Consider the following 26,776-nt stretch of genomic DNA (forward strand, 5'->3'; position numbering starts at 1 on the left):
CATAAATTTATCCAACTAAAGAATCTCACATTTTGAAAAAGATAAAGTTGAAAGATGGTAATTTACCTTGCTATCACAAATAATTCTCACATTAACTAAAATTTGATAATTTTGTTAATTGTATGCTTATAAAAGGCACTTGGTTCCACATTTAGAAAAATATTTTATCCCAGGTACTTTCCAAGGAGTATATTATCATGTTTGCTGCCGTTAATACTTATCAAAAACCTGCAAAGAGCAATGGTTTTGGAGGATAACCTGAGGGCAATGCAGTCTGTTCTTCTAGATACTGTAAACAATTTCTAGAGTAAGCTAGTCAGTAGGGAGCTGAATACCTGCATCAAAAGTTTTGGTTATTGCATCAAAGGTATTGGTTAAATTTGTGTTTACTGAATTGAGGTTTGGCGTTTTTCCATGGGGCTACATTGAGGAAAACTGTAATGTATTTCCTCTGACATTTGTTGCTGTCTTTATACAGATCTTCTTGAACACTTCATTCTTTATGTAGCATAGTTTCTTTGATGTGAGGATTTGGGAAGTTTTTTTCTGGGCTCAGTGTCTTGAGTATTATGCTTCTTCAAGCAACTGGTTAGATTTTATTTATTTATTTATTTATTTATTTATTTTTATTTATTTTATTTTTTTTAATTTATTTATTATTATTATACTTTAAGTTGTAGGGTACATGTGCATAACGTGCAGGTTTGTTACATATGTATACTTGTGCCATGTTGGTCTGCTGCACCCATCAACTCGTCATTTACATCATGTATAACTCCCAATGCAATCCCTCCCCCCTCCCCCCTCCCCATGATAGGCCCCGGTGTGTGATGTTCAGGGACGATGAACCTTGCAACTAATTCTGTCTGCAATTATGTGATATGCCAGAAATTTTAAAGCCAAATTTTTAGACACCCTCCTATACAACATTGTTTTTGGTTTTTCATATCTTTATCAAGCTAGCATATAGATAAGTATTTTTAATCAATTTGTAGAGAAATAAGTTCATTTAATGGCAAAGGTTTTTTTCCCCAATATCTTCTTATTTCCTGTTCCACTCTCCCTTTATACTTTTATATCAATTTGTTCACTTATCAACTTAGAAAGTACCTATTGGTTAATGAATTCTTGGGTCAATTACTAGTTAGCTACCTTACCTTTCCACACACCTGACCTATTTTTAGAAGTTATATTAAGACCGGTCGTGATGGTTCATGTCTGTAATCCTAGCACTTTAACAGGCCAAGGTGGGAGGATGACTGGAGCCCAGGAGTTTGAGGCTGCAGTGAGCTGTGATTATACCACTGCACTTCAGCCTGGATTACAGAGCAAGACCCTGTCTCAAAAAAAAAAATTTAATTCTCTATTGATTAATTTTGTTATATTTAATAATATGCTTTCAAATTGGCCTACTCTTCTGTCAAATTTTGGTAATATCATTTGACTCTTCACTTGGAAGATGAGTATATTATTTACCATGTCCTTTCTTCTACATTTTCTTATCCATTTCTACCTCCAAACCTCTGCCTCTTAGGTTGTATTTTAACATTGCTAAGATTGATAATGTTACATTTGTTTTTCTTAGTTTGTCTAAATATTTATTTAAAATATCACAAAATGGGTAGCATTTATCTAATTTTCATCCTTTCTTATGACTTGACATGAAGGATAAAGAAAAAATTAAAGGAAGTTTGGAAAGAAAAATAATATATTTGAAACAAATTTAAAATAGATTTCTGATGCTATATTAGATTATCATCTGAAAAATTATTTTGTCAATATCTCGGAAATTCAAATGTGCATCCACTCTGTCACCCAGAAATTCTTCTCCTAGGCATTTATAACAAATGCTCACAGCAATTTTATTTATACTAGTAAAAAAAAAACCGGAAACATCCCAGTATCTATCAACACAAAAATAGATACAGGTTATAGTAAACTTATACAATGAAATAGTACACAGAAAAATGGAAATGTGCTATTAATAGTAACAATATGGGGAAATCTTAACGAAATTATTCTGAGTGAAAGAAGCCAGTGATGTTTGATTACTTTATTATGAAGTTCAAGAAAAGTCAGAATTTGCTGGGTGCAGAGGCCCATGCCTGTAATCCCAGCACTTTGGGAGGCCAGGGTGGGCAGATCACTTGAGGTCGGGAATTCGAGACCAGCCTGGGCAATGTGGTTAAACCCCATCTCTACTAAAAATACAAAAATGAGCCAGGCATGGTGGCCCATGCCTGTAGTCCCAGCTACTCAGGAGGCTGAGGTGGAAGAATCATTTGAACGTGGGAGATGGAGGTTGCTGTGAGCTGAGACCATGCCACTGTACTCCAGCCTGGACAACAGAACAAGACTCTGTCAAAACAAAAGGCAAAATTAACTATGGTTATAGAAATCAGAAAAGTTGTATGCATAGGGTGAGGAATGACATTAATTGAAAAGATATTGACTGAGGGGACCGATGAGACTAATTTCTGGGATTATAAAGCGTTCTATATCTTGATGGGGAGTGAGGATCACATGGGTCAATACATTTCTCAAAACTAATCAAATTATTCACTTGTTTTCAGTTTACTGTATTAAAATTATTATCATTCTTTTTTAAAAAAATGACATATTGCTCCCTGAACAGTCTGCAGTTTCACTGAGAGATCAAATAATAAACATTATAGTTTTACTATTCATTATAATAAGTATTATGATATAGGTAAGCACAGAATTTCAAGATGAGCATCATGTAACCCCACTATGCATTTATCAAATATGTTTCACTTTCCTTCCGTGGCACATATTCCAGTCTCTTGGACACTAAGGTTTGATTAGTATGATACATGACCAATGGAATGTGTGCAGAAGTGATATTTTCTCTATCAAATCTGGCCATAAACCCTAAGTTCATTCCTATATGTTTTGTCTTCTCTTTCTGTGGTGGACTTGAGAATCAGATATTGATAATGAGAACCAAATGAAGTGAGCCTGGATCTCTGAATGACTGTGTGGAACAGTGCTCCTCTGCCCTTTTCCTTCTATACTGAAATGAGATGTGGGCAAAAAACAATCATGTATTACAGTAAACCATTGGAAAGAAGGAAACAAGAAAGGAGGGAAGGAAGGAAAAAAGAAAGATGAAAGGAAGGAAGGAGAGAAAGAGAAAAAAAGAAGAGAGAAAAAAGAAGGAAGTTGGAGAGAAGGAAGAAGAGGGAGTCAGAGAGTAAGAAAGGAATCCAACGTTCTTCTGCCAGGGACTTAGCCTGGAGATAAATAAACTGTGGGAGGCAGTAAAGCAATTAAAAAGACAGTCCACTGGTTGAGTAGGCTGAGAACAAATGATCACAAAGAATGAAACTTACTGAATACCATCATCACGTGATGCCCCTAAAGAATAAACAGAAGGATCACTTGGACTCGGAAAGGGGAACATCACACACCGGGGCCTATCATGGGGAAGGGGGAGGGGGGAGGGATTGCATTGGGATTTATACCTGATGTAAATGACGAGTTGATGGGTGCTGACGAGTTGATGGGTGTAGCACACCAACATGGCACAAGTATACATATGTAATAAACCTGCACATTATGCACATGTACCCTAGAACTTAAAGTATAATAATAATAATAAATAAATAAAAGAATAAACAGAAGGAATCAAGAATCAGATTTTTAAGATTTTACGTGATTAATTTTCAAAGTCAAATTATTGCTTGCAAAATAATGCTGTTCTTAATTAATGCTTCTAGTATGATGATTCTAAAATGCTTTCAGAACATTGACAAAATTAAGAAGACAAGATGTATTTATTTGGGTCACGAGCAGTAGGGTCCAAATAGGGTATTGCTGCATATATATATGGAATATGTTGGCATGTCTCACAGTGTTTGACATGGTTTTGCAATCAAAAGAGTATATTTTTAGCAGAGTTCAAGTGAATTACCCAAGTGAACAAGCTAGATATGATTGGGGTAGGGGGTTAATTTTTACATCTCTCCTAGCAATTCTCTCCAGATTTTTGCATGATTGTTTTCTTTTTATCCCGTGATCTCTGACACCTAGCCACATTACATAATTATAATGGCATCCCCCTACAACTAGGAAAACCTTATACATTACCCTGGTGTCTTTCTGAGTCAGTCTAGCATGCTCTATTTTTTTTTTCCTGTAAGATATTATCAAATATATGGTTTTTAACTACCAATGCTAACAGAACTGGTTTTTGTGCATCCAGAAATAACAAGAGCCTATGAAATGTAAATAGATGAGAATTTGGAAATGCACATTTATATTCATTTACTTAAGCACATGTATTGACCACTGAACACTGTGGTCATCAGATACACAGGGACCAAAGAGCTGTGGTCTGAAACCTCACAGCTGACTTACATACTTCTGAATCAGTCAGGGAGTTAATGAAAAACATAATGAAGTAATCACAATTGAGTGAAAAGAAAAAGAAGCACAGGATGCTCTTGATACAGGCAAACTTCCAAATTGGGGCTTAGCCAGGAGAGTTATTGGCTTCATTCAGGAAAGCATTCAAGAGTGAGCCAACAGAGTAAAGTGCGAGCAAAGCAAGTTTATTAGAGGAACAGAGTAGGGAAAAATGGCTGCTCCATAGACAGAGCACGACATACGCAGAGTAGCACTTGTAGATTGCTGGCTAGCTATATTTATAGCTACTCCTTAATTACATGCTAAATAAGCGCCAAGTAATTCATGAATTTTCTAGAAAAGGAGTGGGGACTTCCCGGAACCAAGGATTCCTCTCTTTTTATACCATGTAAGGTAATTTCCTGGCATTGTCATGGCATTTGTAAACTGTCATGGTGCTGGTAGGAGTGCCTTTTAGTGTGCTATTGAATTATAATTGGCGGATAATGAACAGTGAGGACAACTAGAGGTTGCTTTCTTTGCCATCTTGGTTTTAGCTGGTTTATTTACTGCATTTGAAACAGGACTTTTCCCTTTTCCCCCTCACAGGGTGTGTGATAGGGCTGTGGCTCACTTCTTCAGTGACCCCCTGCTCAAACCCATAGCGGGAGCATGCAGAGGGGCAGGTCATGGAGCCTCAAACCCGTAGTGGGAGCATGCAGAGGGGCAGGTCATGGAACTCCAACCCCATGGCGATATCTAGGGTTTAGTGTTTACAGCTCCTGAAGCCCCAGTGGGTGTGTGTGTTACCTTGTTCTCTTTTAGTTTTGCCATAGGCAGGTGACTTGTGTTAATCAGCTCAATGAGACCCCCTGCCTTATTGCAAGGACAGAGGGCTTTCTGTATCCTGGGTTCTCGCCTTGGTGTGCCAGAAAAATCAGATCACATGTGGACTTGGAGAATGGGTATAAGGTTTTATTGAGTGGGGGCAGGTCTCAGCAAGGTGGATGGCAAGGTCAGAAGGGGGATGGAGTGGGAAGATGGTCTTCCCCTGGATCTGTGCCATCCAGCTACCGGACTCTCCTCCAACTGCCCTCAGCCGAATTCCGTGTGCTCTTCCACTCCTCTGCTCCTCTCCATGTCCAGACGCTTGTGTCTGTGTCTGCTATAGGGTCTTGGGGTTTTTATAGGCACAGGATGAGGGGTGCGCCGGCCAGAGTGGTCTTGGAAAATGCAACATTTGAGCGCAAAAACAGGAATGCCTGTCTGCACTGAGTTCCCTGGGCACAGGCCTGGGGGTGGAGCCCTCGCCAAGGACCCTGCCCTTCTCTATCCAGCACTTCTCTGCCCCCCTCCCATATCGCATTCTGTTTTGACTAAATCCTGCTTTGATCAGTAGAGTCCTGACTGGTACTCAGAAAAGAAGTCCTGCTGATCTCCTACTATGAGGCACCCTATGGAACGAGGGGATTGAGGGGTGGTGAGGCAAGGTCCCTCCTGTCAGGAAGTGCTGTCTGAGCTGATTCCTACACGATGTGGGAGGCCAGCCAGATAAAACCGATGAGCAGCGACTCCAGGGGAAGAGGCCAGATTGGAAGGGTAACAGGTGCAGTATTTTATGACGGTCCTTCTTATCTTCCTGCCTCAGCAGGGAATATAGCTAGTCCTGGAAACTCAGCTCAAGGCCGCAAAATGGAAAATCTATTTCAACCTTTTGATATAGGTTGTTAGCATGGGGAAAATAAAATCTAAAATCTTTCAAGAAATAAAATTTCAATGAAAGGGACGTGATTATAATGATCACAGGTTTAGTACATTAACATAAAGAATAGTCAATATGTGTTTCAATGCCACAAAGTCATTTTATGTTTTAAGCAAATAAGATCTCTCACTTTAGGAAACATTCAAGTCATTCTTGTTGTTTCCCTCACATAATTTCCCACCTGTGAGACCTGTTGTCAGTACGCGAAAAGCTCTTCCTAGATTTACTTACACAATAGCTAATTGTTTTAGGCACTTTTTTTAGTCTTAAGGAAAACCTTTACGTGAAGATACAGAGTCTCATTCATTCGCTATAGGAGCTCATGATCTTTTATGTTAGGTCTCCTAAAAAATGAGGTTTTAGTTAGGAATAAATATACTTATTCTCATCAGAATAATTTTGGTTACACTTCAAACCCCATAATAGTAAATTTGAGGGAAAAAATGTTAGTTCATGCATCACACATAGCATACTTCTAATACTTTATATAGTCTCCTCCAGTTTGATACATTATATGCTCCAAGTGATTACAAAATACTTTTCCAAAGTTTGCTGATTCTTAAATGTCAACTGGCTGGAAAGTCTTAGCCTTGTGCATCCTATCTAACTTGCAAGAAAGATTTAATTTCAAAGCCTCTTAGTCCATGGGCTGGCAAACCGTAGCCCATGGGACAAATCTTGTCCACGCCTGTTCTTTTAAAGTTTGTGAACTATGAATAATTTTTACATTTCACAAGTGTATTTTAAAAAACAGAATAATAATATGGGATAGAGGGGCATGTGACCTGCAAAGCCTGAAATATTTACTGTCTGGTACTTTGCAGAAATGCTTTGCTTCATTACGTCTTAGACCATCTGAAATACTGTTTTAGCTGGAAAAAATAGTGCACCTAGTGGAAAATATTCAGTTATTAAAACTTCAGTGATGTTTACTCTAAAATTAACATTGTGGATGACTTACAATATGTTTTTAAAAAGTTCTAAATTTTGGTATGTATTTGCACAATTTATAAGACAAGAACTCTAAAAGTAGAACCATAGGTTTAGCATTTTATTATATTGATTTTAACTTTCCTTAACATCAAGCTTTGTGAGATACATATATGCTATCTTAATTATAATAATAAACCCTATTCTAAGCATATATACAAATCACTGCCTCTAAGAGACATTTAATAGCAAGAACATGAAGTTCTCAAGTTGTTGTAAATGGATTTTTTTATTACTTAAATGATAAATTTGGCTGGCATTTTTTATGTATCTTCAAAGCACTTGTTGTATACTATTTGTCTAAATGAAGGTTTAGTTGTAAAGTATATTGTTCTATGCGTATTGTTCTATGCAAAAAAGATTCAACTTTGCTTTAAGTTTGTAATTTCTGATGCAGGTTTCAAATCTTAAAGATTTTATAAAAACTCAGCTGTGTATCTTCTTTTTCGTTTTCACACCTATATGAAAAAGTATAAATGATTTTTTAAAAGAGCCAAATGATGTGAAAAACTGCTCCTTTTCAAGACCTATGACAGTTTATTCTTTACTTTAGTATTTACTAAATAAGATGCCCCCTAGCTGACAAATTCTTCTTTCCTTTTAGGAAACAGTATCATTCAAACTTTTAAATTACTTGTATTAAAACTTCAGAGGAGTTTGGGTGCTGATAATCACAAAAGAAGCTGGATTTAGGTAAATGTATGAGAAAACATAGTATTGATTTTGTAAAAATTTGTGGAAATAAAATATAGAGGCCGGGCGCAGTGGCTTACGCCTGTAATGCCAGCACTGTGGAAGGCCGAGGCGGGCGGATCACAAGGTCAGGAGATCAAGACCATCCTGGCTAACATAGTGAAACCCCGTCTCTACTAAAAATACAAAAAATTAGCCGGCCGTGGTGGCGGGCGCCTGTAGTCCCAGCTACTCGGGAGGCTGAGGCCGGAGAATGGCGGGAACCCGGGAGGCGGAGCTTGTAGAGAGCGGAGATTGCGCCACTGCACTCCAGCCTGGGTGAGAGCCAGATTCCGTCTCAAAAAAAAGAAAAAAAGAAAAAAAAATAGAGAAGTAAAATATGAAAACATGATATACTAATAAATAGGCCAGAAATCAAATGTGCATCTAAAAAGTGATATGATAAAAATTATCCATCAGAATTTGATATTCAAATATATAATATTAAATATCAAAAATAAAATATATTGTACATAAATGGGAAGATATTTATTTCTAGTTGACAATTTGATTCTCAAATGAAGAGAGTGGAAGAACTTGTTACTTTGTCCCGAGTGTGTCTTTACTAGGTATTTGGCATCCAATTTTTTTTTCCTTTCCTTTTTTTTTTTTTTTTGAGATGGCGTCTCACTCTGTTGCCCAAGCTGGAGTGCAGTGGCACGATCTTGGCTAACTGAAACCTCCACCTCCCAGGTTCAAGTGATTCTCTTGCCTCAGCCTCCCGAGTAGCTGGGATTACAGGTGCATGCCACCACACTTGGCTAATTTTTTGTATTTTTAGCAGAGACGGGGTTTCATCATGTTGTCCAACTTCTCTGAGTCTGTTTCCTGATTTGAAAAAATAGCATCCCTGACAAACAATTGACTATACTAGAACCCTTTAAATAATAGATATATAAATGTTAGACTTTTTATTAAATCAATGGCTACACCTCCTTTTATGTTTCCTACCTTACCAAATACTGATATTTATGGAGACATTTCACATATATTTATACCTTTGTATTCAAGACAATCGATGGTTCACGCCTATGGCATTCTTTTGAAACGTTTAAAGCTTCAGTTAGGAAAGCATCTTAAATCTCAACATGCTTGGATAAAAGAAGTGGAAAAATCACAGTCTATTGGCGAACACCTATAGTCCTAAAAACTCAGGAGGCTAAGGAGGGAGGATCGTTTGATCACAGGAATTCAAGGGTTACAGTTAGCTGTGACTGTGCCACTGTACTCTAGCCTGGGTGATAGAGCGAGACCCTGTCTCTTAAAAAAATATATAATCATAAAAATAATAATAGAAGTACAAACTATTGATGCAGAGAATCCTGAAGAAAATATATAGCATGCATTTTTCCATAAGTAAAGCAAAGGTAAACCTTAGGTAAAACGCTATTATCCTAAACCTCAAATGTCTACAACATCTTTTAATTTTGCTGGTGAAATCTCAAATGCAGTAAATCTTCACTAATTATCTTTCCCTTCAAATATCGTTGTATTAGTCAATGTTATTTCAGTTGCTCAGAAACAAACAAATAAGGAAACAGATCAAATAATCCAAAAGACCTGAGCCAGCTCTGGATTTAGATTCTCAAATGATGTCATCGCAGATGTGCTTACTTGGTCTTTCTCTGACTTCCACTCAAAATGGCCAACAGAAGCTCAGTGGGAAGAGCGCCTCCTTTCCTACAGTTTGGTTTGTTTTCTTCTGACTCGCCGTGCATTGGGATCCCAAGGTGTAGTAGGTGTCCTGCTGCTCTTCCACACCACTGTTCCAAATCTCCCCTCCCTAAACAGCCTCTGAAGCACTTCTGACCATATTATTTCATCTATCATTTTGTGTTTTATATCATGCTATTGTCTTCTCCTATCTTCCTAGGAATTTCTCTTTTCTCAGAGAGGGGGATTTTAGTGCCCTCAGTGTTAAAAATTATAAGATATATAACTTCATTTCTTAAAACTCTCCAATAGATTTACTTCCAGCACACATAATTGAAATCTGAAGTGTGATCACAATGTACAGGCCCTCCTCGTTCTGTCCTTGACCTCTCCACATTCTCCTGTGTTCATTCCTTCTCCACACTCTTCCGACAACACTGACTTCCTTGCTGTCCCCACAAACAGGCACCGTATGCTCGTGCCATTTGCCTTTCTGGCCTTTGCATAAATGATATATGTAATTGTATAATTATGATTTACATATAAAACAAATATAACAATATGTACTTATTACATATAACATAGTGTCAGTATTATATATGTATGTATACATATATATGTGTGTGTATGTGTGAGAGAGAGAGATATATATATATATATATTCAGGTTCAGGTATACATGTGAAGGTTTGTTACACAGGTAAACTCTCATGTCACAGGGGTTTGTTGTATGGATTATTTCATCACCCAGGTATTAAGCCCAGTACCCAATAGTTATCCTTTCTGCTTCTCTCCCTCCTTCTACCCTCCACTCTCCAGGAGACCCCAGTGTCTGTTGTTTCCTTCTTTGTTTATTAGTTCTCATCATTTAGCTCCCACTTATAAGTGAGAACATGTGTATTAGGTTTTCTGCATTCGTTTACTAAGGATAATAGACTCCAGCTCCATCTCATTCTTTTTTTATTGCTGCATAATTTTCCACGATGTATATATAGCGCATTTTCTTTCTCCAATCTGGGTTAATTCTATGTCTTTGCTCTTGTGAATAGTGCTACAATGAACATTTGCATGCGTGTGTCTTCGGTAGAATGATTTATATTCCTCTGAGTATATTCCCAGTAATGGAATTGCTGGGTCAAATGGTAGTTTTTCCTTTAGCTCTCTGAGGAATCGTCATACTGCTTTCCACAATGGTCGAACTAGTTTCCATGCTCACCAACAGTGTATAAGTATTTCCTTTTTTCCAAAACCTAAATGTAAAACCCAAAATTATAAAAACTCTGGAAGACAACCTAGGCAATACCATCCTGGACATAGGAATTGGCAAAGATTTCATGCCAAAGACACGAAAAGCAATCGTAACAAAGCAAAAATTGACAAATGGAGTCTAATTAAACTTAAGAGCTTCTGCACAGCAAAAGAAGCTATCAACAGAGTATAACAGACAACCTACAGAATGGGAAAAAATATTTGCAAACTTTGCACCTGACAAAGGTCTAATATCCAGCATCGATAAGGAACTTAAACAAATTTACAAGAGTAAAACAACCCCACTGAAAAGTGGGCAAAGGATATGAACAGACACTTTTCAAAAGTGGCCAAAAAGCCTATGAAAAAAAAGCTCACTATGTAGTTTAATAATATAAATGCCATGAAAACTGCAACTCTGTCCACATTGTTGATTTGCACAATATCTGCTACATAGAAGACTCAAATATCCCGAGTGAATGAATGGTGAATGAATAAATACATAAGTAAATGTATGAATGAAACATTTTAGCAGAAGGGCTAAAACTGAGTCTCACTGAGTTAGGTGCCCACCGCTGGTGGTAAGGAGTAATGTCTGCCTCTCTAGCATCATATGGATTAAGAGTGAATTTTTTTTTTCTTTTTTTTTTTTTGTGAGACAGGGTCTGACTCTGTCACCCAGGCTGGAGTACAGTGGTGTGATTTCAACTCACTGAAACCTCTGCCTCCCGAGTTCAAGTGATTCTCCTGCCTCAGCCTTCCAAGCAGCTGGGATTACAGGTGTGCATGACCACACCTGACTAATTTTTGTATTTTTAGTAGAGACAGGGTTTCAGCATGTTGGCCAGGCTGGGCTTGAACTCCTGACCTCAAGTGATCAGCCTACCTTGATCTCCCAAAGTGCTGGGATTACATGTGTGAGCCACTGCACCCGGGCAAGAGTAGAATATTAAGAGTGAACTTTTTAAAGAAAATCCAGATGCTGTTACTCAAAGAGAAGAGGTTGCTGAGCAGTCAAGCAATAAATGTTGATCATATCATTCCCTCTCTTCCCTTTTCTGTCACCAATGCCTGCACACTAGTATCTTGGAATAGGTTGGTTATATCTTCTACTCCCTTCTTTCAAGATGTTAATAATTCTTCTTTTGAAATATCACATCTGCCTTTTATTTCTTTATTGCCCATGCCACCACATTGGTATTCACCTTCAATTACTTGTTGCTAATCTTCTTGCTCCCAGTATGATTTCCCATTACCCTGGATCTCCTCAGTATGACTTTTATTGTTATTTCTTGAAACAACAACAACAACAACAACACATGCTATATTATTTTGTCTCTGATCAGACAGAACCTGTTAAAACATTTATGATATTTTTCAACATAAATACTTTCTCCCAGTCAGACTTGCGTCTTTATTCCTAGTCCTGGTTGCCTAGTCCTGAACACCCTTGGTTCATGTTTCCTGAGAATCTACAATCTTAGTTCAAAAATTCATTTTATAAATTAGCTCATCAAATCTTTTTGTGAGACATACAGGGCAAAGGAAAAGTTTTTTTTTTTTTTTTTTTAAGTCCTAGTGAAGTTACCCATACGGAGCAAAATTTCAGCATAACTATCCCTGGACTCTGAGTCTTATACCCTAGGTCTGAAATCCTCCTTTATGCCAACCTATTCTTCAATATATCCTATGCCCTTTCTCTCTTGTCTTTCAAACACTGCTCTGTCCTTCTATGCAGCTGAGCTCTAACTCTGTAGAATTTGCCTGATTACATAAGCTCACGGAACTCCAAATATAGGTAAAATTACTAGTTACATCAGGTACTTCCATAGTTCCTTTTAATGCTGCATTTTGCAATATCTTTTCAGATTTTATTTTAGGCCTCATCAGATTGCACATGTCTTAGAGACAGTGTTTCAGGAGAGTTTTGTTGTTTTTCTGAGTATTGACATAAAACCTAGCAACATGCTAAGCATATAGTTAATTTTCAAGTTAAAATTGTTTCGTGGCTTTTGTTGAGTATTATTTAAGATCATGAATTTTGGATTAACACCTATCCAATTGTAGATTTAATTCACATGATTTTGGTCAAGGATTCTAATTGTTCTTGCATTTGAAGTCGGAGAACCCAATAGAGATCTTACAATATAGCCATGGTTTAATAGAATACTTGGTTAGATTTTTAGATTCTTTGTAAAACTAACAGCTGGCTAGAAAAGTTTCTACAAAGAAAATGTCTTTTTAGAAATGTTTTTTTCTGATGAAATTGTGTCAGCAGGATGCAATGAGGATGCTCTATTAAGTGTTAAAATGCAAGACCTACTGCTCAAATAGTTTTGTTTTATGGATTACAGAAGTGTATGGCTATTTTTAAAAGGCAGTGGTAGTATGCAGCTCATTTGAGAAAACCAAGAAGAGCACAGCAGGAATCATCACTGAAGAACATTCCAATTTTTAAAACATGTAATTGTCCATGTCATAGACTAAATATTATCCATTATGTGGATTGCTGGTACCATCTAAAGGTTATATAAAATTGTTTAAATGCAGGGGAAATCTTTCAATATACTTCTCATAATTACTAGGCCTTACGTTACACATTTTGTATTTCGGAGGGCAAGAATTTGATGGGGGAATGAGGGTTGGGTGACAAATCTTCTACTACAAACTTGCATTTGTGATGCTTGGACGAACTTAAGCCAGTGCTTTCAATTCCGAAGCTCCTCTGTATTTTCTTTTTTTAATTAAAAACATCTCTCACTCTTTACTTTGTATTAGTAGTCTAACTTTAAAACATCATTATTAAAGAAAAGTTTTTTAAAAGATCGTACTCCTGGTTTTAGATGGAAGCAAATTCAGTCCTTAGGCAAAGAAGACAACATACTAACAATGTAATATAATGCCTGTGTTGCATCTTTTCATGATTTAAAAAATAATTTTTAAAATTTCTATTTGTATTATTTTAAGATAATTTAAATCTAAAAGAGAATGCCTTCTAAAAGGTAAGGCTAAAATCTCAAGTTATCTATTAAAGGGACATTTAGAATGCATATTTATATGATTTTAAGATAATTTAAATAAACCTAAAAGAATATCTTCTAAAAGATAATGCTATAGCCTCAACTTATCTATTATAGGGACATTTAGAATGTATATAAGAAGCTGAAACTGCTCATGTTTAAAATAGTGCAAGCTTTCATTTATTTGAATTACATCCTCTAAAATATAATCGTTTCTTTCTTTAAATCTTCCCTGAATTATAACTTTATACTGACATTTTCTTTTTCATTAGATGGGTTTTTTTTTTTTTTTTTTTTTTGAGTACTGAGTGTACGGTTTCACACATCCCTGAATATCCCATACTATCGTGCTCTAACTTATGAAATAGATAGTTTGTAAATCCTTGTTGAATGATTAATGTTATGTATGCCTCCCAAAAAAATCCATTTGTTCTCCTCTGGGGGGCGGCGGGGGGAAAGACAATGTGAACTTTCAATATCAGATGAAAATTCTTGGATAATTATTCTTTTGATGGAATCTTCTATAATGAGAAAAATTGAATTAACATGTTTCTGATCCATTGAACAAATTCTCTAAATGTGTCTACTCCAATAAAAGGTAGAAAACTCGGACCTCTTCACAACGTGTTCAATTGTTCTTCTTTATCTCACTAATGTCGAAATGTTCTCTTTAAATTTCTAATGGTTTTATGGGAGAAAATGTGGAGGAGAATTTTAGAAAGCAAGACATATGGTTCGATTCTATAAAAATCATTTATTGTATAAATTAAATGCAAAATATTAGAACTCATTTAAATGTGTATGGAACACAACAGCGGGGGACCAGTTAGTCTTTCGTTCTTTTAACTTATATTTACACGGATGAAAGGAACTATAGAAAATCTGACCTGTTTTCCATTTCAAACTGGACTTATTTTCAAATTAAAAGTAAGGAAGCAGCTTTCTTCAAATTATTTATGGTGTAAGAAATTGCAAGCCCTACCATTGGATGAGATTTGTGTTTATTCTAGCAGATAGAGAACATGATTGTTTCTAAAGTATTTTTCCCAATTTTTAAAATACCATTTCCTTGTCCAGGCATTTCCTGGAAACGTTAACTCTGATGGTGTGGTCCGGCATGAATTACAGCATCCTGTTATCGCCCGCTATGTGCGCATCGTGCCTCTGGATTGGAATGGAGAAGGTCGCATTGGACTCAGAATTGAAGTTTATGGCTGTTCTTACTGTGAGTATCATGTTATTTAAATTTGTGGCAGGTTTTATCTTTATTTAAATAGTAAGCTGTTTTTTAAAAAATTATTTCACATTACTTGCTTTCTCTGACAATAAACTAGCTTCTCATTTACATATGTGTGTATCTATGCATAGATACATATATATATAAAAAATAAAAGGTTGTTTCCCTATTTGTATGTTATAAATGTATATTATAAACACACACAGAGACTAACAGGCATGTCACTATATCTTAATTATACTTCAGGTTGAAGATTTGGGAAGTTTTTTTTGTTCGATAGACTAAATAATAAAGCTTATTAATAAAATTGCCTTGTCTTATGAAATATTTAAAAAGGGGCAAGCTATATTGTTATCTATGTATTTGGGTCTTTATGATGGGTTTTGAAAACATTTGGAAGAACTTCCTTCCAGTTCACTAAGTGTCTCTCTTCAGTTATGCGTATTCTTATACTAAAGCCAACCACTGGGTTTTAAAGTCAATGACGTTTTCTCTACCAAATTTAATTTAGTTTTTCAAATCGATTTGGTCATCTAAAGAGGTTATTTTCCCTTAAACATATTTTAAATCTCTCTTGTTATTTCTTCAATACATTATGCTTATATCTAAGGATTCCAACATATGAATCTGGGGGATTATAATTCTTCTGTCACTTGTTTCTGCTAATTTTTGCAAATGGTAGTTGTTTTCTCCTACTCTCCTACCTCCCTCTTTTTCTTCTTATCCCCTTGGCCTGTCTGTCCTTTTTATCCTTATCCTTATGCTTATCCATATTCTTTACTGTGACCTCAATTTCTTTAAAATTTTATCAGTGGAAATTTGTTTGGGTCAAGGTTGATGGTGAATTCTTATCCATATTCTTTACTGCGACCTCAATTTCTTTAAAATTTTATCTGTGGAAACTTGTTTGGACCAAGGTTGATGGTGAATTCTTCTTCAGAGGATATATCTTTGCTTATTTGCTTCTGTGAAGGCGATACCAACACAGAACTGCTTTCAAGATTATCTCTAGTTGTGGTTGTTGTTTCTTTGTGAGACTGCTAGGCAGTATACATTTAATCTATGAACACATGATTTGCAAACATTGGCTTCAAAATATGATTTCCCTAGTAAAATATACTTTCCTCATTCCTGGAAATTTTTCTTCCTGCTGTTACAATTGCCTGGGGGAACAAAGAGGCTGGGTATCAACTAGGAGAGGGATTGGTTCCTCTGTGATTTGCAAAAAGTCTCTTATTAGCCCCTTTCTTACTCATTCCTATAAACCCACAAAAATGAGTTCACACTAAGCAGAAAATTTCAAATGCCTCCGTTGGACAAGCTTTCTAAAACACACTAGACACTTAGTATTTTATATAAAAGAATATATGAAGCTTTCGCCTCTATATAAAGTTAGTAACAGAAATTGGTCAAAATATCAGCTATAATAGTGCCCAAATACCGTCTTATTAATTCATAGGCAATAGTGTTATGTGCAAACTACAAAAAAGGGGTCATGGAGGTCATTTAAAAATTCTCAAAAACTGTTTATTTGGTTGCCATTTTATTGTAGCAGATAAAATTAGTAGAGAGACAAAAGATTCAGTTCTTCAGGAGAATGTAGCTCTTTAGAAGGAAAATTTAGCATTTCTGGAGAGGCCCAAAAAGAGGTCTAACATAAATTAGAATCCTTGGTCGTATGTGATCTAGTCATTCATAGAGTGTCATGTTCACACATAGTCTTGCTCTCAGCGGAGCATCATGACGGGAAGGCCAGAACAAAATGTGATATAATTGTGACCAGCACAAATTTTGTTAAGAGCCATGTTTAGCTTTTAGTAAATAAATACACACACACACACACACATAGATATATATACACACACATATATATATATACACATACACACACACATACACACACATATATATATATATATATATATATATATAAAATCTTCCATGGAGACTATGTGTATGTGCAATTTATTTTATTAGCAATTATGTAATGAGCACTTTTCATGTATGATAAACATATTAAATGGTAGCATTACCACAGTAGATGAGAAAGACATGGTCTTTGAGAGATGAAGTGGGATAAATAATTTCATAGAGTTAATCATAATAAAAATAGTAAAAGTTAAAATTTACCCAAAAGCACATAGCCTGAGTGATAGATCTGAAAGGGAAACCAGGTGGTCTGGTATAGTGCCAAAGGTCTCTATCACTGTCCTGTTTTTAGTCCCAGCAAAATGAGCACCCATCTGACCATCCACAGTTTAATCAAAACATCATATCAAGATGCCGCAACCACTGATCAGGCCTTCTCCCAGTTACTGCAACTCTTAAATGTAAAAATTCACCTGATTTGTATCACCATAGATTAGTTCTTGTTTTTCAAAAAAATTTCATGCAGATGGAATCATAAAATATGCATTATTTTACACTTGACTTCTTTAGTTAAAAATCATATTTCTGAGAATTATCCATGCTGATATTAGAGACAGTAGTTTCTTTTCCTCAGTATGATTCTATCTTGTGAATATTCTACAATCATTTGTTTATTTCATGTTGACGAACGTTTGAGTTGTTTCTAGATGTTGGCTATTTCTAAAGAATTACTAAAAATGTTTCTGTTGGGTATAGACCTGGGGGTGGTAATAACAAACTAGCATACATGTGTGTTCACCTTTGGCCAATAATGACACAAATTTTTCTAAATTGGTTATACCAATTCAAAGTCTCCAACACAATTAACTAGAGTTCCTCATGCTTACAAATTAAGATATTTAGTATTGTTTAAAAGTTTAGCCATTCTGGTGAGTGTTTGTCATATCTCATTTTAGTTATGTTTCTAATTTTTAAAACAGGTTATTCTTATTTGTCATATGTATACCTTTTTTTAAGTGTTTGTTCAAGAATCTTGCTCATATTTCTATGGATTCCCATTTATCTATCTATTTATGTATCTATCATCTATCTATTGATAATCTATTTTATTGTTTTAAGTAGTTTTTGCAGGCTCTTCTTCATTCTCATTACGATTGCTAGACACATATTTATTTTTGATGTGACTTTTTTTACAGTAATAATTTTAAAGCAAACATTGTCGATGAGGTCACTTAGGAGTCCACAGGTGTGGACTTAAACTGAGACCACATGTTCTATCACTGTTACAAGTAGATTTATAAAGTTGTGAGTTTGTGCTGTCATGGGCTTTTCTATCAAGCCTGGGCTTTGACAATTACAAGAACAGAAGGAAAAATAAAAAGCAAATTAGGAAGACAGACTTTTCTACTGTATAAGCCCCTTTGGGGGAAAATCATATAGGTTTGGGAAACTATATTAACATTTATATCAATGGATACCAGTGGAGTAAGTAACTTAGCAACATAAAATTTAGAAAGTAGCATTTCAGTTGGATGTAGTAAGTTGGGTAATGACCTCTCATAACATAAAGCCTTTATTCTTGGAAGTTGTAAGCATGTAAGTATTTGCAGATGTGAGTTAACAATCATGACAGGGAAAGACAATTTTACATTAGCCAGGTGGGCCCTAAGTGCAATCATATGTATCATTGTGAAAGGTAGGCAGGGAGAGATTTCACAGATAGGAAAGGAGGGAATGTGAACACCTTGGAACCAGAGACTGCAGTGATGTGACAATAAGCCAAGGAATGCCAGCAGCTACCAGGAGAGGGAAAGGAAAGGGGCAGATTTTCTCTGGAGGGAATGTGATCTTGCCAACACATCGATTTCATTCAGTGACACGCTTTGGAACTTCTGACCTCCAAAGTTGTGAAACAACAAATTTCTGTTATTTTAAGTCACTAAGTTTGGGATAATCTGTTATAGCAACAACATGAAACTAATACAAGAGTCAATATATTTTAGAAAAGAAAAGACAAAAATAGGCCTGAGCAATGTTCCCTGATAGAACTTTCTACAAAGATGTAGATGTTGTCAGTGTGCTCTAACCACTAACCACATGTGCCTATTAGCATGTGAAATGTAGCTAAGACAACTGTGGAACTAAAATTTTAATTTCATTTAATTTTTAATTCATTTGAATTCAGATTTAAATAATGTGACTACTGGCTAACATTGGACAGTGCAGCTTAGAGGAGACAAAGCATCTATTTTTTCATGTCTTTTTATAACATGAAGGACCTATAAAAGTTAAGTGTCAGTCTCTATTTTTTTTTCTTAGTTTGAAAAATACAAATTTAATTATCCTGAAAACTGTCTTTACTGTCAATAATGTAATGATCAGTCATCTTACTAACCAAACAGTTTTAGTCTGTTTTGTGTTACTATAACAGAATATCTGAGACTGGGTAATCTAGAATGAACACAGGTCAATTTCTTACAGTTCCGGAGGCTGGGGAGCTCAAGGTCAAGGGACAGGCATCTGGCGAGGGCCTTCTTTTTGCATCATGTCATAATAGAAAACTGGGCCCTCATGACCTATTCATGTCTTAAAAGTCCCACCTCTCCACACTGTTGCATTGGGGGTTAAGTTTCCAAACATTGAACTCTGAAGGATGCGTTCATACCAGAGCATACACCAAATGTCCAGATAAGATGGTTTTCCATTTATTATTTGCGAAGAATGCAAATTACATTGATCTCTTTTCCAAGAAAAATATACGTGTTTATATTTTAAAATATATATATGTTAAACATATTCGTTACGAAACACTTTCCAAAAGTTACTTGATGTAAATTTTCTATACTAGAGTTCAAACTAGAAAGAGCCCTTAGAAGATGATACTCCGTGTTCCTGAGCTTAGTGAACTGTTGTCTCAAGAGCTTTCTTTTGATTTTTCAATGACAAAAGGAATCATAGAACTTTGAGTTGGGAAATGTAGATTAGACACAGCCCCCCCATTTTGCCCTCCTAGAGAATAGCAGTGCTGCGTACTCTAGGGTCTCAGCAAGGAGAAACATCATTTTGATCCTGCCTGGGGAAGAGAGATGAATTCTCTAATCTGTCTGGAAACTCCTGAGAGGGTGTACCTGGGATCTGTCTTAAACCTGCAAGTGAGAGAATGGGACTTCTTTCACTGCGAAGTTTGCCAGAAAACTAGAGAGAGAGAGAAATCATAATGTGAGCACTGTTTCTGTTTGACCGTGAGTCTGGTGTAACTCCCCTTGTGTTTGCCATCTTTCCTCTGTGCAGTTCCTCCATGATCACTTTGTCATCTGAGCAATGAGGTACTTCTCAAGGTTGAAATAAGACGCTGACTCTATTCCAGGTGGAGAGTTTCGTTCCAGGCCACTGCTTTGAAGCCTTTAGGGCTTCTATTGTTCCTATTTCCTGACTTGTCTTGAATATAATATGAATTCCAATTTTAGTAAATCTAAGCTCATTTTGAAACATTCTGCTTCCTCTACGTTTGGTTTTCCCCCAAGTTTAGTTGAAATAAGTGCATTAAGTTATTTTTAAAACTTAGCAATATGTCCCATGCCTTTCGATTCAGTGAGCTTCCTCCCACAGCACAGACGCTGATCTTCTTACGCGAGACCAGTGGGACTTCATAAAGCAAAAGGAAGAGGTCTCAGATTAATAATTTCAAAACATCATTTATGGCTGCATTACTCAAACATTCATTTTAAAAAGCCAAACCCAGTGCATTGATGAAAGCACTGAGCATTTTTGATGGCAAATACTTAATTAGCTTTTAGCCAGAGTCCTCTTAAAAGTAAGGACGGCACCTTGGGAAACCAACATACACGCAACGAAAGTAATTTTTATATAGGCTTTTAATTTGGATGAATAAATAATAGAAACTGTATGTCACTGAGTGCAAATCATAATGGAAAATTATGTTGCTGCCTGAGAAAAAAGGAAAACATATCAGGAGAAGTTAAATACAAATAAATAAAAGACAGTGTTTGATTGATGGCACATCTGCATCTCTAGTGAGAATACCCTCTTCTCAGGACACACACTAACTCCCCTCACTCTCATTCTGCTTAGGCAAGAGATGCTGCCAAGTGCAGATGTGTTAGTTTCCTGGGGTCTCTGTAAAATAGTTCTGCAATCTTAAGACAAGTTTAAGACAATAGAAAGGTATTCTATTATGGTTCTAGAGGGCACAGTCTGAAGTCAAGGTGTTAGCAAGGGTAGTTCCTTCTAGAAGCTTGGAGAGAGAAACATTCCATGTCCCTCACCCATCTCCTGGTGGTGGCCAGAAGTCCTTAGCATTCTTTGGCTCGTTCCTGCCTCATTTCAATCTCTGCCTTTGGGTTCACGTTCACATGAACTTCTTCACTTTTGTCTGTGTCTCTATGTCTTCACATAGTCTTCTTCTAAGGACATCGGTTATTGGAATTAGGATCTACCCGAAACCAGGATGACCTTATCTTAACAATCCACAATGACCGAATTTTGAAATAAGGCCATGCTTTGAGGTTTTGAGTGGACATGGACTTTCAGAAACACTATTCAACACAATATTGTATATATATATATAAATGATTCATTAAAATCATTATGAATTTATGTTTACATCAGTTTAAGTGAGCAAAAAATTAAACATCAGTTTTGGAAGTCAACCTGTGTGTTCCTACTTAAATTAGATGTTTAATTTTGTATCATATAGAAACGTCCCAGACACTTATATTTTGGTTTTATAATCTCTTCAATTTATTCAGTGAACACGTATTGCATTCAGGCATTTAGAAACAACCTGAAGCATAAACCCTGCGCTCAAGGAGACTAATTTTTGGCAAAATAAATGAATAAGTAAATAGTTTAAACCCTCTATGATAAGCGCTATGACAGAGAGGGAAGCCTCACCTATGTTGATTAATGAAATAAGATTTCACTAAGAAGCAACAGAAATTAGGTATAAAGGAGCATTCAAGACAAGAACTAACATTTTCAAAGACACAGAGACACAGAGGTAAGAACATAATTTATTTCATATTTGGAGTTTTTAGCTAGCAACGTGAGTCTCATTTCAGTGTATATAGATAAATATATAAATTATTACATTGCTTAGAGGATCAATATATTTATGACAGATTTGTTAATCTTATTAATATTAATAAGATTAAAAACATTGAATTATACTATTTTTAAAGCATTTTGCTAATTTTAAATCAAGTTCAAATCTGACCGTATTACATCTGGGCTGACTACATGTTAATGATGCTACATTGCCTATAAAGTCCAAGCTGTTTGTTTGAAATTTAATTTCTCCCCACCCACCGACTACCTCTGTAGTCTTAAATCCTGTCATGTTGTGTTTTATGATCTAAATATGAATACAAGCTATCTTTCGTCATACATGAGTGACCTGCTTGTTTAACACGCACTCATTCGAGATACTTTCTCTAACCAAAATACCCTCTCTGTCCTCCTTACCTGACCAATCTTTTTTATCTTTCAAGATTCAGTTGAGAGGCAATCTTTAATAAGAATTCTCTGAATTTCCACAGTGAGTCACATGTTTATTTTCATAAGAATGTTTATCAGATATCATATACCATAATATTACATGAATATTTCCAATGGAATATTTAACAAAATAATTCAAAATAAAGTCAACTGTAAGATAGTGGGAGGAGGAGACAGCAAGTGTCACCTTATTCATCACTGGCATCCCCTTAAATGGTAGGCTCGTTGTACACAATAAATGTTTGCTGAAGTGAACTGACATCAAATATAAATGATACAGACATAATTTATTCCCCCAGTGAAAACTGTTTTCTATTTGAGGCTGTATAGATTATTTTATTGGTGGAACAGGATATGATTCTATTGCTCCATATTGAATAATGCTCCAGGGGGCCTACAAAATATTGAAATAATTGCCAAACTAAATATAATAATAGATGTTCAAACAGAGCTATATAAAGCAAATAAGTCAGTGGTTTTTTTCTAATTTAAGTATTTGTATAACTTGTATTATTATTTCTGTGTATTATTTTAAACCATAATTTTGAGGTTGCTTCATGGGTTATGTATATGGATTGCTTATCATCAGAGGAAAAAAAATTCAAGATCCAGATTAATGTCAATATAAAAGTAATTTAACGTAAAAATAGATTTAATAGATATCGCTGCCAAGTAATACAAAATAAACTGGTAATTAAAGAGGTAATTAAAATTGTCATGTACTATATGACATATTTGGGATATGCTGTGTTCTAAGTTTTCATGTTATTAGATTTTTAAAAATATTGTATGTTGTAACCAGAAATGTTCTTGCCATTAGGAGATCTGGAACTTAGATTTGAGCACATGTAGTATTTTTAGTGCTTTTAAGAATAGTTTGTGTTTCAAACTAGAATTGGAGTGCTTTGTAATAGACTATTTCTGTGGATTGTCATTCAGCGTCAGTTTGAGATTATGTGGATTTCTGTAGATTGTCATTCATTGTCAGTTTGAGATAATGACTTCTTGATCTGTACATGTAAATATTATTGTAGGGATAAGGCTAACAATGAAGGTGCACACGATAGACATTTGTACGTAATGTGGGTATAAGCCTTTCTGGCAGGGGTTGACTGAGGTAGATAGCTAGTGGATCAGATACTCAGTGGATCTCATTCCTGGATTACCATTTGAGGGTGACATTTGAAATGAACAAATTTAAAGCATGGAAATATAGGTTCTCATTTTTTATTCTATGGGGAAACATGCTATCAGTATTTAATTGTTTTTTTCTAATGTAATTTGTTTACTTGGAAGAAACTTACAATTGACTCTGTTTAATGAGAGAACATGGTGAGCCTACCTTTATATTTAGGAACAAGACAGTTACAATTGGCAGCTAGCTTGTATTCTGGAGAACTATTTAATATGTCACTGATACAGAGTTGGAGTCACATCATATTACTGTAAAATCTAAATTTAAATTTACTTTCAAGACCTTTCAAAGTTAAACTGACATATAAAATCAAGAATGTCGATTTAAAAGCAAATTAAAATTTCTGGCAGAGAGTAATATGCAATTAGACCTATGTCTGTCACTCTGAAATATGAATAACAGTATACTTTCTAGAATAATGGAGGGTATAACTTTTATTATACACATCAGTCCCAAGTTTTTCATAAAATAATTTCCCAAGAAATGTAAACATATTAAAACCGAAGTATATATACACACATTTTGGTGCCTGGTTAAAGAGAAGGATAAGGTAATGGAAAAGAACTATATTTCACTGTGGTTTATAAATAAGATATTTTGATTACTACAAAGAGGAGCCATGTGTGTACTCTAGGAGAACTTCAAAGCTGAAAAGTTCCCAAGAGAGCATCCAGCCCAATCCGTTATTTTACTAATGAGGAAACCAAAATCCACAGAGTTACGTGACGTGCTAAGTGAATTAATCGCAGACCTAGAAATCCTGCATAACAATCTAGCGCAGAGCTTCCTCTCTGACATTTGATACTCTTCTCCTCTGGTTCATTCTTCTTTGTTTCTTCTTCACCCACAAGGGCTTTTTATAATCTTAATGATGGCCCCCAGAAAATATAATTTTGTGAATTCTAATGACCATAGCAATGCTCTGGCCCATTGATTATCACCATAAGAATATATAGGAGATATCCAGTAAGAAAAATACCTCAGTAGTACTGTGCATTCCACATGTCCAGCAGGAAAATTTAAATGACGAATCTTCTTCATATTGGATTCATTGAAGAACAGCTTGTAAATAAACACAACTCAAGCTTTAATTGCATTTTGGTGCAGAAAGTTTATCAATATCAGTTAGTGTATTTTCTCAGGTAGTTTTACCCCCGGAGATATTTTAACTACCTTTGATATATATGTTAATTCTTATTTTTGATAGATGATTACAGAGAGTACTAAAGCCTAAGTTACAGTTATAGAGTCCATCAACATTGCACTTATAATCCATTTAATATGAGGAAAGTAATAAAATTTAAAACACTGCAAAGATATATAAGTGATTCTTTTATTAGCTTTTATTCTTGTGTTGTTAGTTTTAATTATCACCTATTTCAATTAGCTTAGCTAGGGAGAGAAGAGCAAATATTTAAGATGGCAGTAATTGTCCTCATGAATTAAAAGTAACAACATAATAAAATAATTATTTAGTATGCTCACTTTTAAAATCTCAAGCAATTTAAATTACTTGAATTAGAAATCAGTGATTTTCAGAGATTAAATATTTTTATTCCTATTAGAATAGTATCAGATCTTTTATAGTTAGACTTGAAAAGAAGTAATCAAGATTTTCAAATTTAGTTTTTTATATTTTCTATGCTTCTAAATGAAGCATATATATTTTTTCCCACATGCTCAAAATACTGTCCTATTAGTTTTTCACCTTCCATGCTTGTTTGGCTGGACTGGAGGAGTTAAAGAAACTGTCAGTATTCTCTTTTATTACCAATTAATGGGGGAATAATCTGAAGGATTAAAGAAAGCATTCAACCTGTAACAATCATTTGGTAAACATTTGAACACTCTACCCTCAAGCACCCCCAAATAATAATCTTTCCTAGGAAAAAAGTCCTTATTTATGGAATGTTTTTAGCAAGATGTCCCTGTGTTAGGTCTCTTATGGTAAACACTTAGCAACTTTAGCTATATGATCATGGCTCTCTGGAAAATCACTTATCAGCTAGATGACCATGGAGGAATGAAATGGAGATGTTTCATAACGTAAATGCTCTTGTGTGAGGCAATAAACTGCATAGCTTATTAAAGACTGTCCCTATTACTCTGGGCCAGAGAGCACATGTCTGATGCAAGAAGAAAAAGCCTGAGGAACTATGCAGTGTGTATCAGATCCCGCCTTGCTTTGCTTGTCCCTCTGTTTTACTTACCTCCCCTTTATCCCATGGGTAAGGGTGGGGGGTTTCCTCTCCTGGGGTGATGGGCATGAATGAACACCTGACACCTGATGTAGAGCAACTGAGACCAACAGCAGTTTATTAGTCATATTTCCAGATAGCCTTTGAGAGAAAGGCATCTCACGTCTTGCAGGGGACATGGGGGTTGTCCTTGGGAACACAGTGAACAATCAGACACGGCAGGAGGCAGGACTTGTAGTATCAAGAGAGTGTTCTTCCCCCTGGCTCCCACAGAGGATGTGATTGGCTTGTTTGGTTAATTCTGTGGGTGTGGGGTAGCAGGGAATGGAGACCCAATACTCAAGGAGAAGCGGAATATGTTTGATCCCCGAGAGAAGCAGCATCTTTTTATTGCAGGACTTATCCACAGGAGCGAAGTTGGGAGGGGAACTTGCAGTGAGGCCACTGGAGACCCTCCAGGCTTTTCCCAGATGTCAAAGCACACATAAACTGGGCCTTACTGTTAGGCCTTACACCACAAGCTCTTAATGTTTTGTTCTCTAAAATTATTAATAATCTTCGGACCTACATAAGACGTTTGCTTTGTGTAAATTTGATTTAACAATCCTATTTTATTTTATTTTATTTTTATTTTTTCTTTTTTATTATACTTTAAGTTCTAGGGTACACGTACACAACGTGCAGGTTTGTTACATATGTATACTTGTGCCATGTTGGTGTGCTGCACCCATTAACTCGTCATTTACATTAGGTATAACTCCTAATGCTATCCCTTCCCCCTCCCCCCACCCCACAACAGGCCCAGGTGTATGATGTTCCCCTTCCTGTGTGCAAGTGTTCTCAACAGTCCGATTTTAATTTCACCATATAGATTGCATTAATTACTAACTTTAGCCAAATCAACAACATGTAAAATCCCATATAAAATTTTTTCTTCCCTGTTATCAGAACAGAGAAGAAAAACTTCCCTGTTTTTCTTCCCTGTTAA

General features: G+C 35.8%; 1 protein-coding gene across 2 annotated transcripts in view; it reads left to right on the forward strand.

The window, feature by feature from the left end:
- CNTNAP2 (contactin associated protein like 2) overlaps positions 1–26,776 on the forward strand; it is a 2,276,620-nt gene that overhangs the window by 877,154 nt on the left and 1,372,690 nt on the right. For both annotated transcript variants that reach the window (XM_025380223.1, XM_025380224.1), the window contains one exon: positions 14,850–14,997. In XM_025380223.1, coding sequence (XP_025236008.1) covers positions 14,850–14,997 — 148 coding nt within the window. The remainder of the gene's footprint in view (positions 1–14,849; positions 14,998–26,776) is intronic.

The sequence above is a fragment of the Theropithecus gelada genome, chromosome 3, assembly GCF_003255815.1.
Source record: "Theropithecus gelada isolate Dixy chromosome 3, Tgel_1.0, whole genome shotgun sequence".
Taxonomy (NCBI): domain Eukaryota; kingdom Metazoa; phylum Chordata; class Mammalia; order Primates; family Cercopithecidae; genus Theropithecus; species Theropithecus gelada.